The sequence below is a fragment of the Rhinichthys klamathensis genome, unplaced genomic scaffold, assembly GCF_029890125.1.
Source record: "Rhinichthys klamathensis goyatoka isolate OS25496 unplaced genomic scaffold, OSU_Roscu_1.1 h1tg000056l_1, whole genome shotgun sequence".
Taxonomy (NCBI): Eukaryota; Metazoa; Chordata; class Actinopteri; order Cypriniformes; family Leuciscidae; genus Rhinichthys; species Rhinichthys klamathensis.
Genome location: NW_026606601.1, coordinates 2,965,108 through 2,980,320, shown reverse-complemented (window position 1 = coordinate 2,980,320; position 15,213 = coordinate 2,965,108). Strand labels below are relative to the sequence as shown.

At 39.2% G+C, this 15,213-nt stretch overlaps 1 protein-coding gene across 1 annotated transcript in view; it reads left to right on the top strand.

The window, feature by feature from the left end:
- diaph3 (diaphanous-related formin 3) overlaps positions 1 to 12,931 on the top strand; it is a 410,831-nt gene extending 397,900 nt beyond the window's left edge. The window contains exon 28 of the mRNA XM_056248660.1: positions 11,422 to 12,931. Within this exon, the coding sequence (XP_056104635.1) occupies positions 11,422 to 11,681 (260 nt within the window). The 3' untranslated portion in view covers positions 11,682 to 12,931. The remainder of the gene's footprint in view (positions 1 to 11,421) is intronic.
- The last annotated feature ends 2,282 nt before the right edge of the window (positions 12,932 to 15,213 follow it).

Sequence of the window (15,213 nt, the reverse complement as noted above, 5' to 3'; positions counted from 1 at the left end):
CACACTTATTACTGAGACAATAGCCCTGGAGCAACCTAGGATTGTTTATTTCCTAAAGACACAATGACGATTGCTAATGAATTGTTCTTTGTTGGGTCTGAATTTTTTAGTTACCAGCCCAGATCTTTAATCACTATTCAACAACCCTATGTTGGTGAACTTTTCCAGGACCTTTAAGAAATCATTTACCCAACCATCATTTATGTTGTTCCAAACCAGTATTACTTACTTTCTTCTTCAGAAAACAAAATATATTTTGAAGAATGAACTTAATGTCTTATATTGTATAGAGATAAAACAAAACAAAAAAAAACACACATTTCAAGAAGGTTTTACAGGTTTGGAACAACATAATGATGACATTTGCAATTTGGTGTGAACTATCCCTTTAAGGCAGTTGATGAATCATAATCAAATCAAATTACTGCATGAAAGTTCAGCCAAAGCAGAGGTGACAAGAGGGATGTTGTAGCCATATTAGCTAGCATCTATGTAGGTGTAGCAGTGATTACACACCACTCGATTGATCAACACTTCTCTGGGCTCTGATCCTTCTGATTACCCCCAAACCTTGTGTTTGTTGTCCTTGTCATGGAGGATCTACAGTATGCATCAGGCCATGTGCTGTCCAACCCGTTTCTGTTTTCTTGAGAACGTTTTGTTTCAGTAAGACAAAGTAACATTCTACTGGTCACATGACTGGGACAGACTCACTGCAATGCAAAAGTTGTTACTTGTTCATTTGTTCTTCATCTTTGAGGCTGTGTTTTTCTGTATGTTATTGGTATTGTCCTTGTTTGTTTGGGGGGATGACTGATAGTTAGAGCATGCATCTTAAATTAAAATACTTAAGAGCATATGTGTGTGTGAACTTAAGAATGTCAATCACACATTGTGACCTTCATTTAACCTGAAATAGTTGTATCACTCCCTCATGTACGTACATACTGTATGCATGTGCAGTGTTTACCTCCTTTAAGCGCTAATGTTTTTCAAAATGGCATACTGATTATTTTGTCAACATCAAAGATCTCTCTAGAGTCTCTCTGATGCTGAGATACAGATGTTTCATCTCAAAATCATGAAACAGCCCAACATGCATCTCTCTCTCTCTCTCTCTCTCTCTCTCTCTCTCTCTCTCTCTCTCTCTCTCTCTCTCTCTCTCTCTCTCTCTCTCTCTCTCTCTCTCTCTCTCTCTCTCTCTCTCTCTCTCTCTCTCTCTCTCTCTCTCCCCCACCCCCCCCACCCCTTATCCCCTAAACAAATATAATTTGGTGACATTCTCTTCTCTCCCCGGGTTCAAGTAAGCATTAAGCCGTTTTCATTTGTAATTAATTTTTGTGAGGCGCTGAATGCTGTGGGATTACAACTCCCCACTGCTGCTCTTTGTTAAAGACTCTGATTGTTCAATACAGCTGCCGCACTGAGAGAAAGAGAGTTTATACAGGTGCAGATATCAGAGTTAGAGTACAGATTGGACCAGGACCAAGACTAAGACTAGACCCCTTCAAGACCCAGATCTGATGGTCCAAGAATCAGGCTGGGAAAATTCTGAATTAATGAGCGATGCAATCAAAGACTTTGATTACACTGCAGTTTTTCTATATTTTTTTCCATGCAGGGACACTATATCAGACAGATTCATCAGACAGAAGATACAAATCTATCTTAAAGGGATAGTTTACCAAAAATGAGAATTTTGTTATCATTTACTCACCCTCATGTCATTTCAAAACTGTAATTCAAAAAAAGATTTTTTTCTTCTTCCGTGGAACATAAAAGATGTTCTTTTGTTCATACAATGGAAGTCTATGGTCGCCGAAACTGTTTAGTTACCAACATTCTTCAAAATACCTTATTTTCTGTTCCACAGAATTAAGTCATACAGGTTTGGAATGACATGAGGGTGAGTAAATAATGGCAGAATTTTAATTTTCCTTAAAAAAATATATTTACTATATTTACTAAGATGTTGTAAAGACCATCAACTGTTTGTGTCAATAAATGTAAAGTCATTGGGGTCCAGAACCTTCAATCCCCAAAAAGGACATAAGACTAGTGTGAAATCGACAGGTATAATATGTTCCCTGAAGCAACACAATCAATTTGTATGATGCACAAGTTAAATTTAAACACATTCACTCTCAAATCAAAATATTGCTCATTGTACACATACACTACATCAATTATCGCAACACAAACCTCAAACTCATGACATTTGGTTGATGTTTGAGGTTTGTGTCACGCATTGACTTTCATTTTATGGATAAAAACAGCTGAAACATTCTTCAAAATATCTTCTAAGAATGTCATTAAAGTTTGGAATAATATGAGTTTAAATAAATATCAGATTTTCAATTTTTGAGTGACTTATTTTTCCAAAATATGATTTCTACTTTGGCATGCTGGAAAAAAGACATGGCCTTGACTGAGACCGTAACCCAACACCCAGACCCAAGCCACATTTGTGTGATCTCAATACCACAGAATCTCTTATACACATATACATGCAAATGCGCGTACGCACACACACACACACACACACACACACAGAGGCACATAAAACAGAGATGCACATGCAACATAGACAATGTCTTTGGAGAAGAAAAGGAAGCCTCTGAATTATGCCGTTTAAACGTGAATCATTACTTATTCTCTTTCTCTGTTTCAGTGTTCACACTCACTGATCCCAGAACAACACATGGACTAGCTTTGATATGCTTGACTCTTGCTTGGGTTCATAGGTTACGCTACTTCTTCAGCTTGGTAATCAGAGATTTACAGCCTCTCTGAAACCTCCTCTCCTCCTCCTTTTTATCTTTTTAATATTAATTGCCTTCCCTCTGTCATAAATGTCAGTCGAAGAGCATAGAAACCCTTAAAAACATGCTTTACCTGTGGCACCAGTGGGTTGCTCTTGGGTGCCCGGTGTATGAGGCATGTCTCCACTGATATGCTTAATTACAGCTTAACTCGTGTAGGCATAGGGGATAATGTGCAGGTCATCGCTCTCCGAATCCTTCAGTCAGACAAAGAGGGACATTAGAGCATCATGGGCTCTGAATTACAGCCCTCTTTATCAGTCAGGGCTCGCCTCTCGCACTGGTCTCATCATTTGAGAGCCACCACATCAACTACGCGCACACAGTCTCTCACAGTCTGACATTGTTTGCCATTTGTGCAGAACCAAACCCAAATTCTGTCGCCCAGGGTTCCCAGTTATTCATGTGGCAACCCATAATCACGTCTCTTTGCACCGTAAGGCATCAATTAAGGCATAATTTATTACCAGTATTTCTGGTCTAATTCACCCGCTCAGATTAGCTCTGATTTCCCTTGACCTTGTCCGCATGTGCCATATCCCTTTTTCCGCCTAAATGTAGATAAACGAGCGCACACAGAGTCCAAACGAGAGCGGGTCAGTAGGACAGCCTGATCATTAAGCTAAATTTAAGTCATCAAACCGTAGTGTTACATCAGCTCACTTTGACTTACATAGATGCTATAATTCACAGCAGGCGAACTTTAATTCCCCATGCATTGTCCCTAGAAAAAACTCAGTGGACTCAGACTTTGCTTTGTGGCAGCCCAACATAGTACCAGTATTTTTTTTTTGTTTTTTTTATGCATGCACCAATATTTGGCCAATAAGATACTATTACATTATAGGGGATGATAATTTCAGTTGTTAAAATTCTGACGATAAAAGGGAAAAAACAAACACAAAAAAGGATTCTACAGTTTAATATAGTATATATATATATATATATATATATATATATATAATTTTGCAAATGCTAAAATCACTTTTACTTTTTGGTGTTTTATTTTTAAAAACAATTTTGTTACAAAAAATATGTTCCAAATTAATGCTGTTCTTTTGAACTTTCTATTCATCAAAGAATACTGAAAAATCACAGTTTCCACATAAATATTAATCAGCTTAAAGGAGAACTCCGGGCAATTTTTAAGTTAATCTTGATCGTTATAGCTTTGTGAGTACTGTCTATAGGAAAAAAAAAGAACCGGATTGGTGCTTGCAACACGGAGCTGCTACAGCTGATGCCCAGAGCTCCCACTCAGCTAAAACGGCAGTTATGGGGGCATATACATAAAGAGTGTCTTTGTGCCTCGTAACAGACACAAAATGCAATTAAAATGTCTGTCCAACATGAACAGGGCCCTTACATGACAAGATGCGTTAAGCAACTTACCCATTGTTTAAATTCACCTAAATAGTGTTTTAGACGGCTAGCTGTAGTCACGCGCTGAAGTCCCGTGGGAACTCAGTTGTAGCCGGAAAAAGGTAAATAGCAGTGAGCAGGTGGGAGGAGCGTAGTTTAAATAAATAAAGTTTACATTACCTCCACAGTGGTTGCACCCGTCTTCGTTCACGGAATGGCATTTTTCTTCAACCGGCCCCGCTGTGTTGTGTCAGTGTAGTCATCCTTGTCAAAGTGTTCGCTGCAAATGCGGTAATCTTTAGCGCGTAATACTTTTATGGGAGTTTGCACATCAAGTTGAAGTACAACTAGCCACAACTGCAGAATCTCGAGGTCATGGAAAGGAAGACGATGAAAATTTAAGTTCTTGTATTTTCGCATTCTGTTGCCACAATTCGGAACGGCACAAACGCGAACCATTTCTTCTTCACTCGTGAGCAACTCCGATCTTCACTCTTCACACACTACGCTCCTCCCACCTGCACACTGCTATTTACCTTTTTCCGGCTACAACTGAGTTCCCACGGGACTTCAGCGCGAGGCTACAGCTAGCCGTCTAAAACACTATTTAGGTGAATTTAAACAATGGTTAAGTTGCTAAACGCATCTTGTTGTCGTGTAAGGGCCCTGTTCATGTTGGACAGACATTTTAATTGCATTTTGTGTCTGTTACGAGGCACAAAGACACTCTTTATGTATATGCCCCCATAACTGCCGTTTTAGCTGAGTGGGAGCTCTGGGCATCAGCTGTAGCAGCTCCGTGTTGCAAGCACCAATCCGGTTCTTTTTTTTTCCTATAGACAGTACTCACAAAGCTATAACGATCAAGATTAACTTAAAAATTGCCCGGAGTTCTCCTTTAACATCACAACATTGATACAAATTTGAAATGTTCTTCTTGCCAAACCAGCATATTAGAATGATTTCTGAAGGATCATGTGACACTAAAGAATAAAGTCATGGCTGCAGTAAATTCAGCATTGCCATCACAGAAATAAATTACATTTTAAAATATATTACAAAAGAACACAGTGTAATTTTGATCTTATAACAGCAGCCTTTGTGAGCATGATAGACTTATTTCAAAGCCATTTTAAAAACTTTTGAATAGTTGTATATAAATATATAAAATATAAAGTGATGCTGATAAATAATAATAAAAATAAACAAAAAAATCTTTAATGTCAGGCAATAACCGATTTGATACAGATTTATTGTGCACCCTTAGTGTTTATCACATAAATGCATTTGGGATGCGTGTCAAGTCCCGTCAAAGGAGTATCAGTAGCACGAACGTCTACCTGTTCCTCCCACTGAGCAAAGTCATGTTAATTTCCATGCAAATGTGACTTCAGCCATTCACCAGGTGCCATTTCCAGGCTTAGAACACTAGATTGCAGTTAGACGGATGGTATAATCATTTCTAATACTTCTATAGATTATATGGCGAGCCGTACGGCGTGCTGAGGGGGAAATTATGTGTCACCGATTGCATTGTGCGGAGCTCCTAAAGTCCCGAATGGTGTGAGACAGGCTCCATTGCAACTAATCGGACGCCTGTCTGCGTGCGAGCTCGTTAGGTTGATCAAGTGCCCTCATCTGCTGTCACGTTCCGTCGAGTCTCCTGCCAAAACTTCTGCTGAAGAGTGGGGGAAAGAAAGGAGGAGAGCAAAGAGATGAAAAGAAAGTGAGTTTCTCAGCGGCCCCCAGTGCAAATGCAAATTGAGCAAATTATCTCTAAAGTCAGAAACCGGTATTTCAGCCCTGTTCTATTTGAAGAGAGGAATGAGACTGTCTCTCTCAGATGGCACATTCTGGACGTGAGTGAGTTTTTATGAGCCAAACTGAGGAGATACGTACTGATGAAAGATTTCTACCGCAGTGTGTGTTTGCTTCATAGACGCTTGAGGGAATCTGAAAGGATGGACGGATTTGAATGTTTTTTAGAAAATTAATTGAATGTTATTGGCCAGAGAGATAAAAGATTAGATTTTTATTCAATTGACTTTTGCATTTTAAGCTTGTCCTACAATAGAGTACATGTTCTACCACATCGGTTCCCAACAGGGGGGTCGCGGCCCACAAGGGGGCCTCAGCGAGCTCTGTGGGGGGTCGCGTCATATTTTGAAAGGTTTGAGCAATGAGCATTAAATAAAAGTCTTTAACTTTTTTTCTGTTCAAAATGTACAAAATGTATATAATGAGCGAGTTCATCATGAATCCATTTTCCAATCCGTGTTTTTGTCTTATCCTGAACCACTATGGTACACCTATAATAAGTGTTTACATTGGGACTATTTTACACTGGTTCGGATCGCTGCCGATGCGGAGTAGCCCAGTACCTGCATGACTCGTCATAGACGTACACAGAGAGAAGTAGTTCCGGCTACAATGTTCTTCCAAAAAACGCATTATTCTGTTAATAAGTGCAAATTTATTATCGCTCGCTATAGCGCCAAAAGCTTAAAAAATAAAGCCTCTCATTGATAAAGCCTCACAAATAACATGCAAGTATTGAGGCCCCAGACAACAGTTATTTAGTAATAGCCTATATTTACCTACACACCAGTGTGAATATTTTTGTTTTTGCATTTCAAATAGGGCCAATTTATAGGCTTCTCCTAGGCTTACAAAGGGCCTACTGATGTTTTTGTTATTGTATTTTTCAATATTATAGGCTATTATTTGTGCATAAACATGCCGTTTGTTTGAAAAAAACAAACATATTTTGTCCTCCTTGCTGCAAGCTTACAAGAGTGATAATATCATTAAATGTGAAGGGGGGCCCTAAAATATTTTCTTGGTAAAAAGGGGGTCTCAGACAAAAAAAGGTTGGGAACCACTGTTCTACCATATTAAAGCAATAGTTCAGTCCAGAAATGTCAACATTTACTCACCCTCATGATGTTCTTCAATGAAACACAAAAGGACACTTTTTTTTTTTATTAGAGTATGTCCATGCTGCTTTTTTTCCTTGCAACGAAAGCGAATAGTGGCCAAATCTGTCAAGCAAGATTTTCTCCTTATAGCTAATTTCAGTCTGCTATTGAATGATATTACAAGATTTAGAAGATCCATATAGACTATTATTTATAGGATGTTTTTATGAGGCTTTTTTGGGTGAGTAAATGATGACAGAATTTTCATTTTTGGGTGAACTATCCCTTTCATTTATTTATTTAATGATGCTTGAAGAATCATAAACTCATTTGATTATGGAAGGCACAATGAAACATTTAATCGAACTTTAGCTGCTGAACTTTAGCTTTTATATTCTTAAGTTGTAATAATATGATGATTCCAGAACCTAGATGGAAATAACTGTATTAGATAGAGCTTCATGTCACAGCTGCTCACTGCTTTGTCTCTCTAGTACTACATCCTGCTCCTGTTTTTTTTCCCGCTCTCTCCTTTCTCTCACTTAAAAAGTTTAGAAAAAACTTGGCATCTGCTGCTGCTTGGTGAATGTGAAAAGAACAAATCAGAAGTCATGTAGTGGTGCAGTGTCTCCATCGTAGCTTGTGTTTTAGCACTCATTAAGACACACAGACCTCATCCTCACGCTAATGAGAGGCACGCAGCCTCTCCATATCAACAGGGTCAGTTTGCAGCACCCGAGCCAGACAAAAAGTAGGAGAGGATAAAGAAATTAAGCAGTATGGTGCCAAACAAAGTCATGTGGAGAAAAAGAAAGATTCTTATAAGAAAGGGAAACAGCAAATGGGACGAGCAGGAAATGAAGGCGAAAGAGGAAGATCCGAAGAGACTAATGAAAGTGGCCTGAAGCATAGGGCAGAGAGCGGCACACAGAGACAAACGAGTGCACATTCTCACAAAGCAGTAATGAGAGCGCAGAGAACTCACTACCACACACGCACCCGACCACGGCTCGCCACACACTCCTGTTCTATACTTTACAGCTAGCATTCATCTTAAACCACTCATTTACTCTGCATGACACAATGGACTGCATTCTGTCCCATTTACTGTATGTTTCACCATTGAGAGCATGCACAAGATTATAGACCTTCACTAACATTCGAGAAGCACATTGCTTAGATAAGCCGTGAGATTGTTTACTATATGCTGCGTTTAAAAAGGTCAACACTCATGATAGCATTCACACATTATTTATTCTTACAGTTCTTGACTTATACATAATCATGCATAACCTATAGTGTCTAAATATTCGATATATTAGTGGTGCTTGTTAAGGCTAATGACTAGGGGTGTAACGGTACACAAAAATCACGGTTCGGTACGTACCTCGGTTTTAAAGTCACGGTTCGGTACGTTTTCGATACAGCAAAAAGTAAGAAATGCCAGAGAAATTTCCTATTTGTTAAAAGAAAAAATATTTCCTACATCTTGAAACTTTCAGGTTTATAAATGGGGGTCATCTTTGAAGGATGAACAAATAATGTTTTGGTCATCACATTAAAAATAACATTTAAATATATGAAGAGTTTAGATGCAAAAGCCATTTGAAATTTTCTTAGAATAATCATTTTTATCAAGCTTGTATATTTAAGTTCAGTAATTTCACTTAAATGGCAATGAAGATTGCCTATTAATTGTCATTTGAGTGAAATTACTGAACTTAAATGTACAAGCTTCATAAAAATGATCATTCTAATTTCTAGAAGAAAATTTCAAATGGCACTTATAGAGGCTTTTGCATCTGAACTCTTCATATAGGCTATTTATTTATATAATATTTGAGTTTTGAAGTGCTGGGAAAAGACGTGTGAAGTACTTGAAAGCATTTCACTATTCCAGCCAAACTGGTTACAGTTAGTGTTACTATATTAAATCCATGGTGAATGTTGCTGGTCTGTGGACGTAAAGTATTACTAGTTCATTCACGGCACAATGTTTCTCCTGGTGTCCACGTCAGCGCTGTTTGATCTAATAGAGATCTACGGTTAATAACGGAGAAATTTGAATGCTTCTCACTAGATCTCGCAGCGATGTTATTACTTCAGTGGCGAACTCAAATGTTTTCTTTACTGGATCTCTTAACGCTGTGTTGTAACAGTGTCGCTTGATCGAGATCGGCTCCCGCTGCACAGATGTTGCTGCTCTGCTCCGAACTGATAAACGATCCGTGAAGGACAATAGCGCAGTTTCGTTCCGGTTTCATTACGCTTGCCATTTGATGTTGCGCAAAGTTGTGGTGATCGCGCCAGCGCGAATTTTGTCGGCAGGAAAAATGGTCCAAGGAATCGTTCGGTTTGTATGCGTACCGAACCGGAAGCCTCGAACCGAAACGGTTCAATACGAATACATGTACCGTTACACCCCTACTAATGACACTATTATTATTGTACATAGACTAGAGTTAAATTGGCAGCAATGACATTTACAAAAGTTTACTATTTAAAATAAATGCTGTTCTCTTGTACTTTTTTTATCAAAGAATCTTGAAAAACAATTGTTTCCAACTTTCCATCAAAATATTAAACAGCACATCATGGTCATGGACAAGCAGGCACTTCCCTTGAGATAATGCAAATGTAGTTTCTTTTGCTATCATGGTCTTACAGCTTGATGAATGTGGTTTATTGTGTTGGAGGTCTGCAGCTGTGCCTAAATTTGCAGCTTAGACCTTTAGAAACTGTTATGAGGAGATACCAAATCAGCTGCAGTTAAGCCTTTTCAGTGGGAAATTTGTTGGAGGATGAAGAAACCATCATGTCTGCATGCTCCTTTATTGCAGTATTTTTGCTTTGCTGTGGAAGTTTATCGCTGGCTCTTTTCTTCTCGCTCTCTCTCTCGTTCTCCATCTTTTCTTGTTTGTAGAGATTGTCCTTGTTTAAAGCACTCATACATCACTCTGTCCCTCGCTCCTGCACTGAAGTGAATGAGTGTGCTCTACACCTTGGTGAGGCTCTGTTTGTAATGCAGGAGGTATTTTTATTTATTTTTTGAACGCCGTGGCTGTAATATACGCTGTCATCAGAGAGCCGAGCCTGGCGCAGGAATCGACGCTGATGTGATGATAAAGCCGTTGAGTCTAGAACCAACCTGGAAAACTTATAGTAGTTTGTCAGACGCACCTTTCCATAAAGCATCCATACAGGTCAATGCAAGGTCAGATGAATATGGATTTTTTTTCCTCTCTTATTTATTCATTTGCTTGGTTTTGGTTTTCCTACATAAAAATATATACATCCAAATAATGTACATATACAGTAGGTCTAAATCTCTCGAGACCAATGGAGGTCTATTTACACATCAGAGTATAAAAATATATATATATATATATTTATATCACATAATTGTGACTTTATATCTCACATTTGCCACTCCATATTTTGCAGTCAACTTTATTGCTTGCATTTGTGACTATATTTCACAATGTGACTTCTCCTAATTCCAACTTTATATTATTATTAATTGTTTTGTTAATAATTAAGACTTAAAATTGCACATGCATATGAAGTTGTAATAATTAAAAGTAAAGTAAAAACTACTATAAAAAACACAAATGAGAGGAGTAATATCTGACTTTATATCTCAGTGACTTATTGTTTTTGTTACCCAGAAAATAGGCTTCAAGTGAGACCACATTTGATCAAATTTGGCATTTTAAAATTTTTAAATCCCAATTTTAAGATAAAAAAATAGAATGATGTGAAATTAAGATTCTGCATTATTTCAAGGTATCTAAGCTTACACTGCTGCTATTAGTCTTTTTTTCAGTCAAATTGTAATGCTGATCATATAACTAATGCTTTGATTTGATCAAAGCATTTTTCGCTGGTGATCTTAGACTTGTGAACTCTGCTTACATCTCTCAGTCTGGATGGTGGTCAGAGTGAGTGAGAGAAGGACGGTCGGAAGGATGACTTTAAGTTGTTCAGGTAGATGTGCTGGGTAGTGAAGCATTAAGTCAGTGAGACGCTGCACCACATCACAGATCAGAGATTTAATGCTGGAAAGGCTAGAAGAACAGCGGCGGCAATAAAGAGGGCGAGAGGTGCCGGTACTGAGGTGAGCGAGCGTATGCGCCTCTTTAATTTTTATTGTGTTGTCATGCTGTCGGCTGCATCGCTCTCCGTCTTCCTCTCTCGTTTCTTTGATGACTTTAGTGTCTGCACAACCCGTCCTCAAAGAGCTGCTAACTTTTATAAACGTTTTCATGAGAACCTGTTTTTCTTTCTCTCTCCCTATCTCTCTCCCATCCCTCCTGCAGAAAACATGAAGGCACCTCTGCAAAGGTCACGGTCGCGGCAGAATATCAATTTCAACTCGACACGAGCACCCACTGCCAAGGAGCCTCATTACGAGAGCGAACCCCATCCGTCTGCAGCCCACAGGCCGACCCACCGGCCTGAGAGAGAGAAAGAAAGAGCGAGAGAGCGAGAAAAGGAAAAAGAGCAAACTCCGCCGCTTTGCTCATCCAATGGTGACACGGATGTGGAGGCCTTGCTCGCCCGTCTGCGTGCCCTATGATGACATCACCGCCTCCTCGGACCTCTCTGGTTTGACCTGTGTAGTCACTACGGTGACACAGACACAGAAAAGAAACACAAAGCTCACAGTCACCTTTTGCTAATAAATGCCGGCGGGTTGCGCACATACGCGCATAGGAAAAGTCTTAACAATTAACCTTTCCCATCCGTCTCCTCTGCCCTTTTACCTCCAACAACAGACTTCTTGTCCACAGAATGCGAGTCATTGTGCTGGTTTGGTCCATGATGAAAACTGGCTGTTTTTTATTAAGCAGCTAATTACTGGACGATTTCCAGTGACCTTTGGGCCAAGCACTCGTCTCTTTTTTTTATGTCATAAACAGACCAATTATTACTCTTTAAAAGGCTTCGCACTGCTCTTTAGGGAACATGTGTCTTTTCACATATGTAGACGCTTTGAGCAATAACAGTTCAAATTTGTCAAATCGAATTTACCCTTTATGCTTTCAGACTCATTTTACCCCAGCTAGCTATAGCATATAATATAGCTATATCTTAAAATGTTTATTATAAATATAAATAACTTTTTTCAGTGTGATTGGCCCTTGTTTGTATTCATGTTAATGCCAAATTAATCCTAAAAAGTTGTATTATGCATGGAACTCATTATACTTAACGATTACTGATGTACTCATTTTTTCTAAATAAAAAAGAATGTATTAGTTGGGTTTCGTCCCCCTCAAGAGAGACGGTACTATGCAAGAGCAGCGGTTCTGTATTACGAGAGCCGCTGACAGCAGATCCCTGAGTGCCAGGAGTATTTGTACTACTTAGCAATCCTCACTGATATAATGCACACTCTTTCTCTGCACATTTGTTCTTGGATCTGTTGCTTTTCCAAATAACGTTTCCTTTTTCTTTTCTTTTTTATTCGTTAGACATTCGATTTCTTTTGTTTCCTTTACTGTGTGTCTGTCTCATTACGTGCACGTGTTTGTCTGGTGTTTTCTCATTGTATAATTGGCACGTTTTCACATTCCTCCTCATGATGTTTTCTGTTCTGCTACTCCTGATGTGATTTTCCTCTTTACTGCTCTCAATCAGGCGTGACATCAGAATGAGATTACCTGTGAAATCACATCTTTCTCTCTCTCTTGTTCTCCCTGGACTTACTGCACTCGCATCACCTTTTTTGATTCTTTGAAACAACATTCTTGTTATTGGATCGACATTATTGCGATGACATCCTTTGGTGAAATGTTTCAAATAAAATAAGGGAAAGAAAAATGATGCAACAAACTCTTTTGTTTGGCTTTTTTTCGTTTCCCTCATTAAAAGAGTGCATATGTTTTCTCGCATCTTCTCGCTCTTTCAGAAATCTCATTTTATGCACGGTTACCTGAGAGTCGGGGGTGAGGACAAGAAGGGCGGGTAGCGCCTCCTGGAGAGATGAAAGCCTCTGCTACCCACAATCACACTGTTTATTGTATTGTAAATAATAATTAATGCTGTTTCCAAAGGTGTACGTTCCAGTTTAATTAATCCAGTGGAAAATAATGTGGGAGGGAGTTTTAGCCGTGGACTTCATTTTTCCCTTTCACAGCAGCAGGGCACTGGTGTTATTTTTATTTTGGTAATGTCGGTAGCCTAAAATAAAGGAATGATAACGGATAACTTGCTGTCTACCACATACTTAGCGAACTTAGGTGAATGGCTGACATTGACAGCAACTGCACATGCCTTTTAAATAGTGAAGCACACGAGACTTGACCAAATGTTGATTGTTGCTAAGACAAATGGATTTATTGAATTATTATTTTTTTTGTAGTGTTGGTTGTTTTCCACAGAGCTTGGGATTGCAAACTCAGTGAAGATACATGGGTGATTGACATGAGTCACATGACATGACACAAGCAGTAACAGCAGTACCCGCATGGTATACTAAATTATTTTATTTGGTTTTTATGTCAAAAGCTTTAACATACTTCCATTATTTATACACTACTGTTCAAAATTTCGGGGGTATTAAGGATTATTCAGCAAGGATGCATTAAAAAGTAATGCCACAAAAAGATTTTTATTTCAAGTAAAAGCTGTTTTATTGAACTTTCTATTGCCAATCACTTTGAGTTGTCATGGCAGAACTGTTTTCAACATTGATGCTAATAAGACATGTTGCTTAGACCAAATCAGCATATTAGAATGATTTCTGAAGGATCATGTGACAATGAAAACTGGAGTAATAATGATGAGAATTCAGCTTTGCCAACACAAGAATACATTACTTTTTAAAATATATTCAAATATAAAACAGTTATTTTAAATTGTAATATTATTTCACAATATTACTGTTTTTATTGTATCATTTTCTGTATTATGCCACTTGTACTGCTGCCTTGGGATCTAAGTTCTCTTTGCAGTCTGCATAACGTTTTTACCGGGATTTGACATGCCTATGATGACCTCAAATGATTTCCAGGTTGTTAGCTCACTAGGTTTTGCAACTGAGCTCAAGTAGTTGTGAATTGCACTAAGCCACAGGGTGGTTTCACAAAATAGATCACATAAAAGATAATATCGCCTAGCAGTTGAATTGAATGAGTCTCAAAAGAGACCATATAGGTATTCTTTGAAACCAATAACCCAGAAAACAACGTAATTGACAATAATCCTTTCACCTAATCTCCATTTAAATACCCTGTGTGCATGCAGCGCCTAAATGGACCCTACGGTTACCGGAGGATAAAAGCCCGTCACTACAGCAGGCCGTGACAGTGCAGTCGAATAGCCCTTTAAGCCGAAATAAAATCATATCGGTTTGCATCCGTGTCCAAAGCAGCACCTGTCACACGTCCACTTTCCAAGGAACGACGATTCCTCTCCTCCATGCTTTTTATTTGCGTTTAGTCGTCTGAAACGTCAGCCCCTCTGTGGGTGGTGTGTGTAGTGTTGCCCTTAGTGGGATCAGAGCTCCTATCAGCACCACGGACAGCTCCAGCAATGCTAATGAAGCACAGCCTTCCTTGTTCCCCTCTGTAGAAGCATCAGACAGGCGCTCACTCTCACCATCTTCTCTAAATGATCATCTGCCGCCGCGAGCGTAACCCCGAGAAAGGATGTTCTGTGCTTCTGTGTCCCGTGTTCTTTGCTCTCTGCCTCCTTATTTTTTTATGAAGTGCCTCTTTCTCTCTTGCTCATCTGCTCTCGCCCTACTCCAAAAAGACAGGAACACAAGAAATCACCCAGTCCTGTTGCCTTTTCCACAGCCTAATAGGATAAACTAGAGAGGCAAAGGATATGTAATTCTGCTGTATAGTGCAAGTAGCGGCTGAGACTATGTTGTCCGTGAGGCAACAACGATCTCACCCTTTCCATTTAATTCCTGCTGTCAGCCGGCCTCCTTCAGGACAGGGAGAGCGGAAGGGGTTAAAAGGTCATGGCTGAGACATTGCTTCTATTTCTGTGGATCTCCTGAAGACATGTTGTGTCCCGGTGTCAGGTCAACTGAGAACGAAGGTCAAGTGGAAGAGGTTAAAGTTGCCTGCAAGTGGACGTGCCTGTTTGTGTTGTTT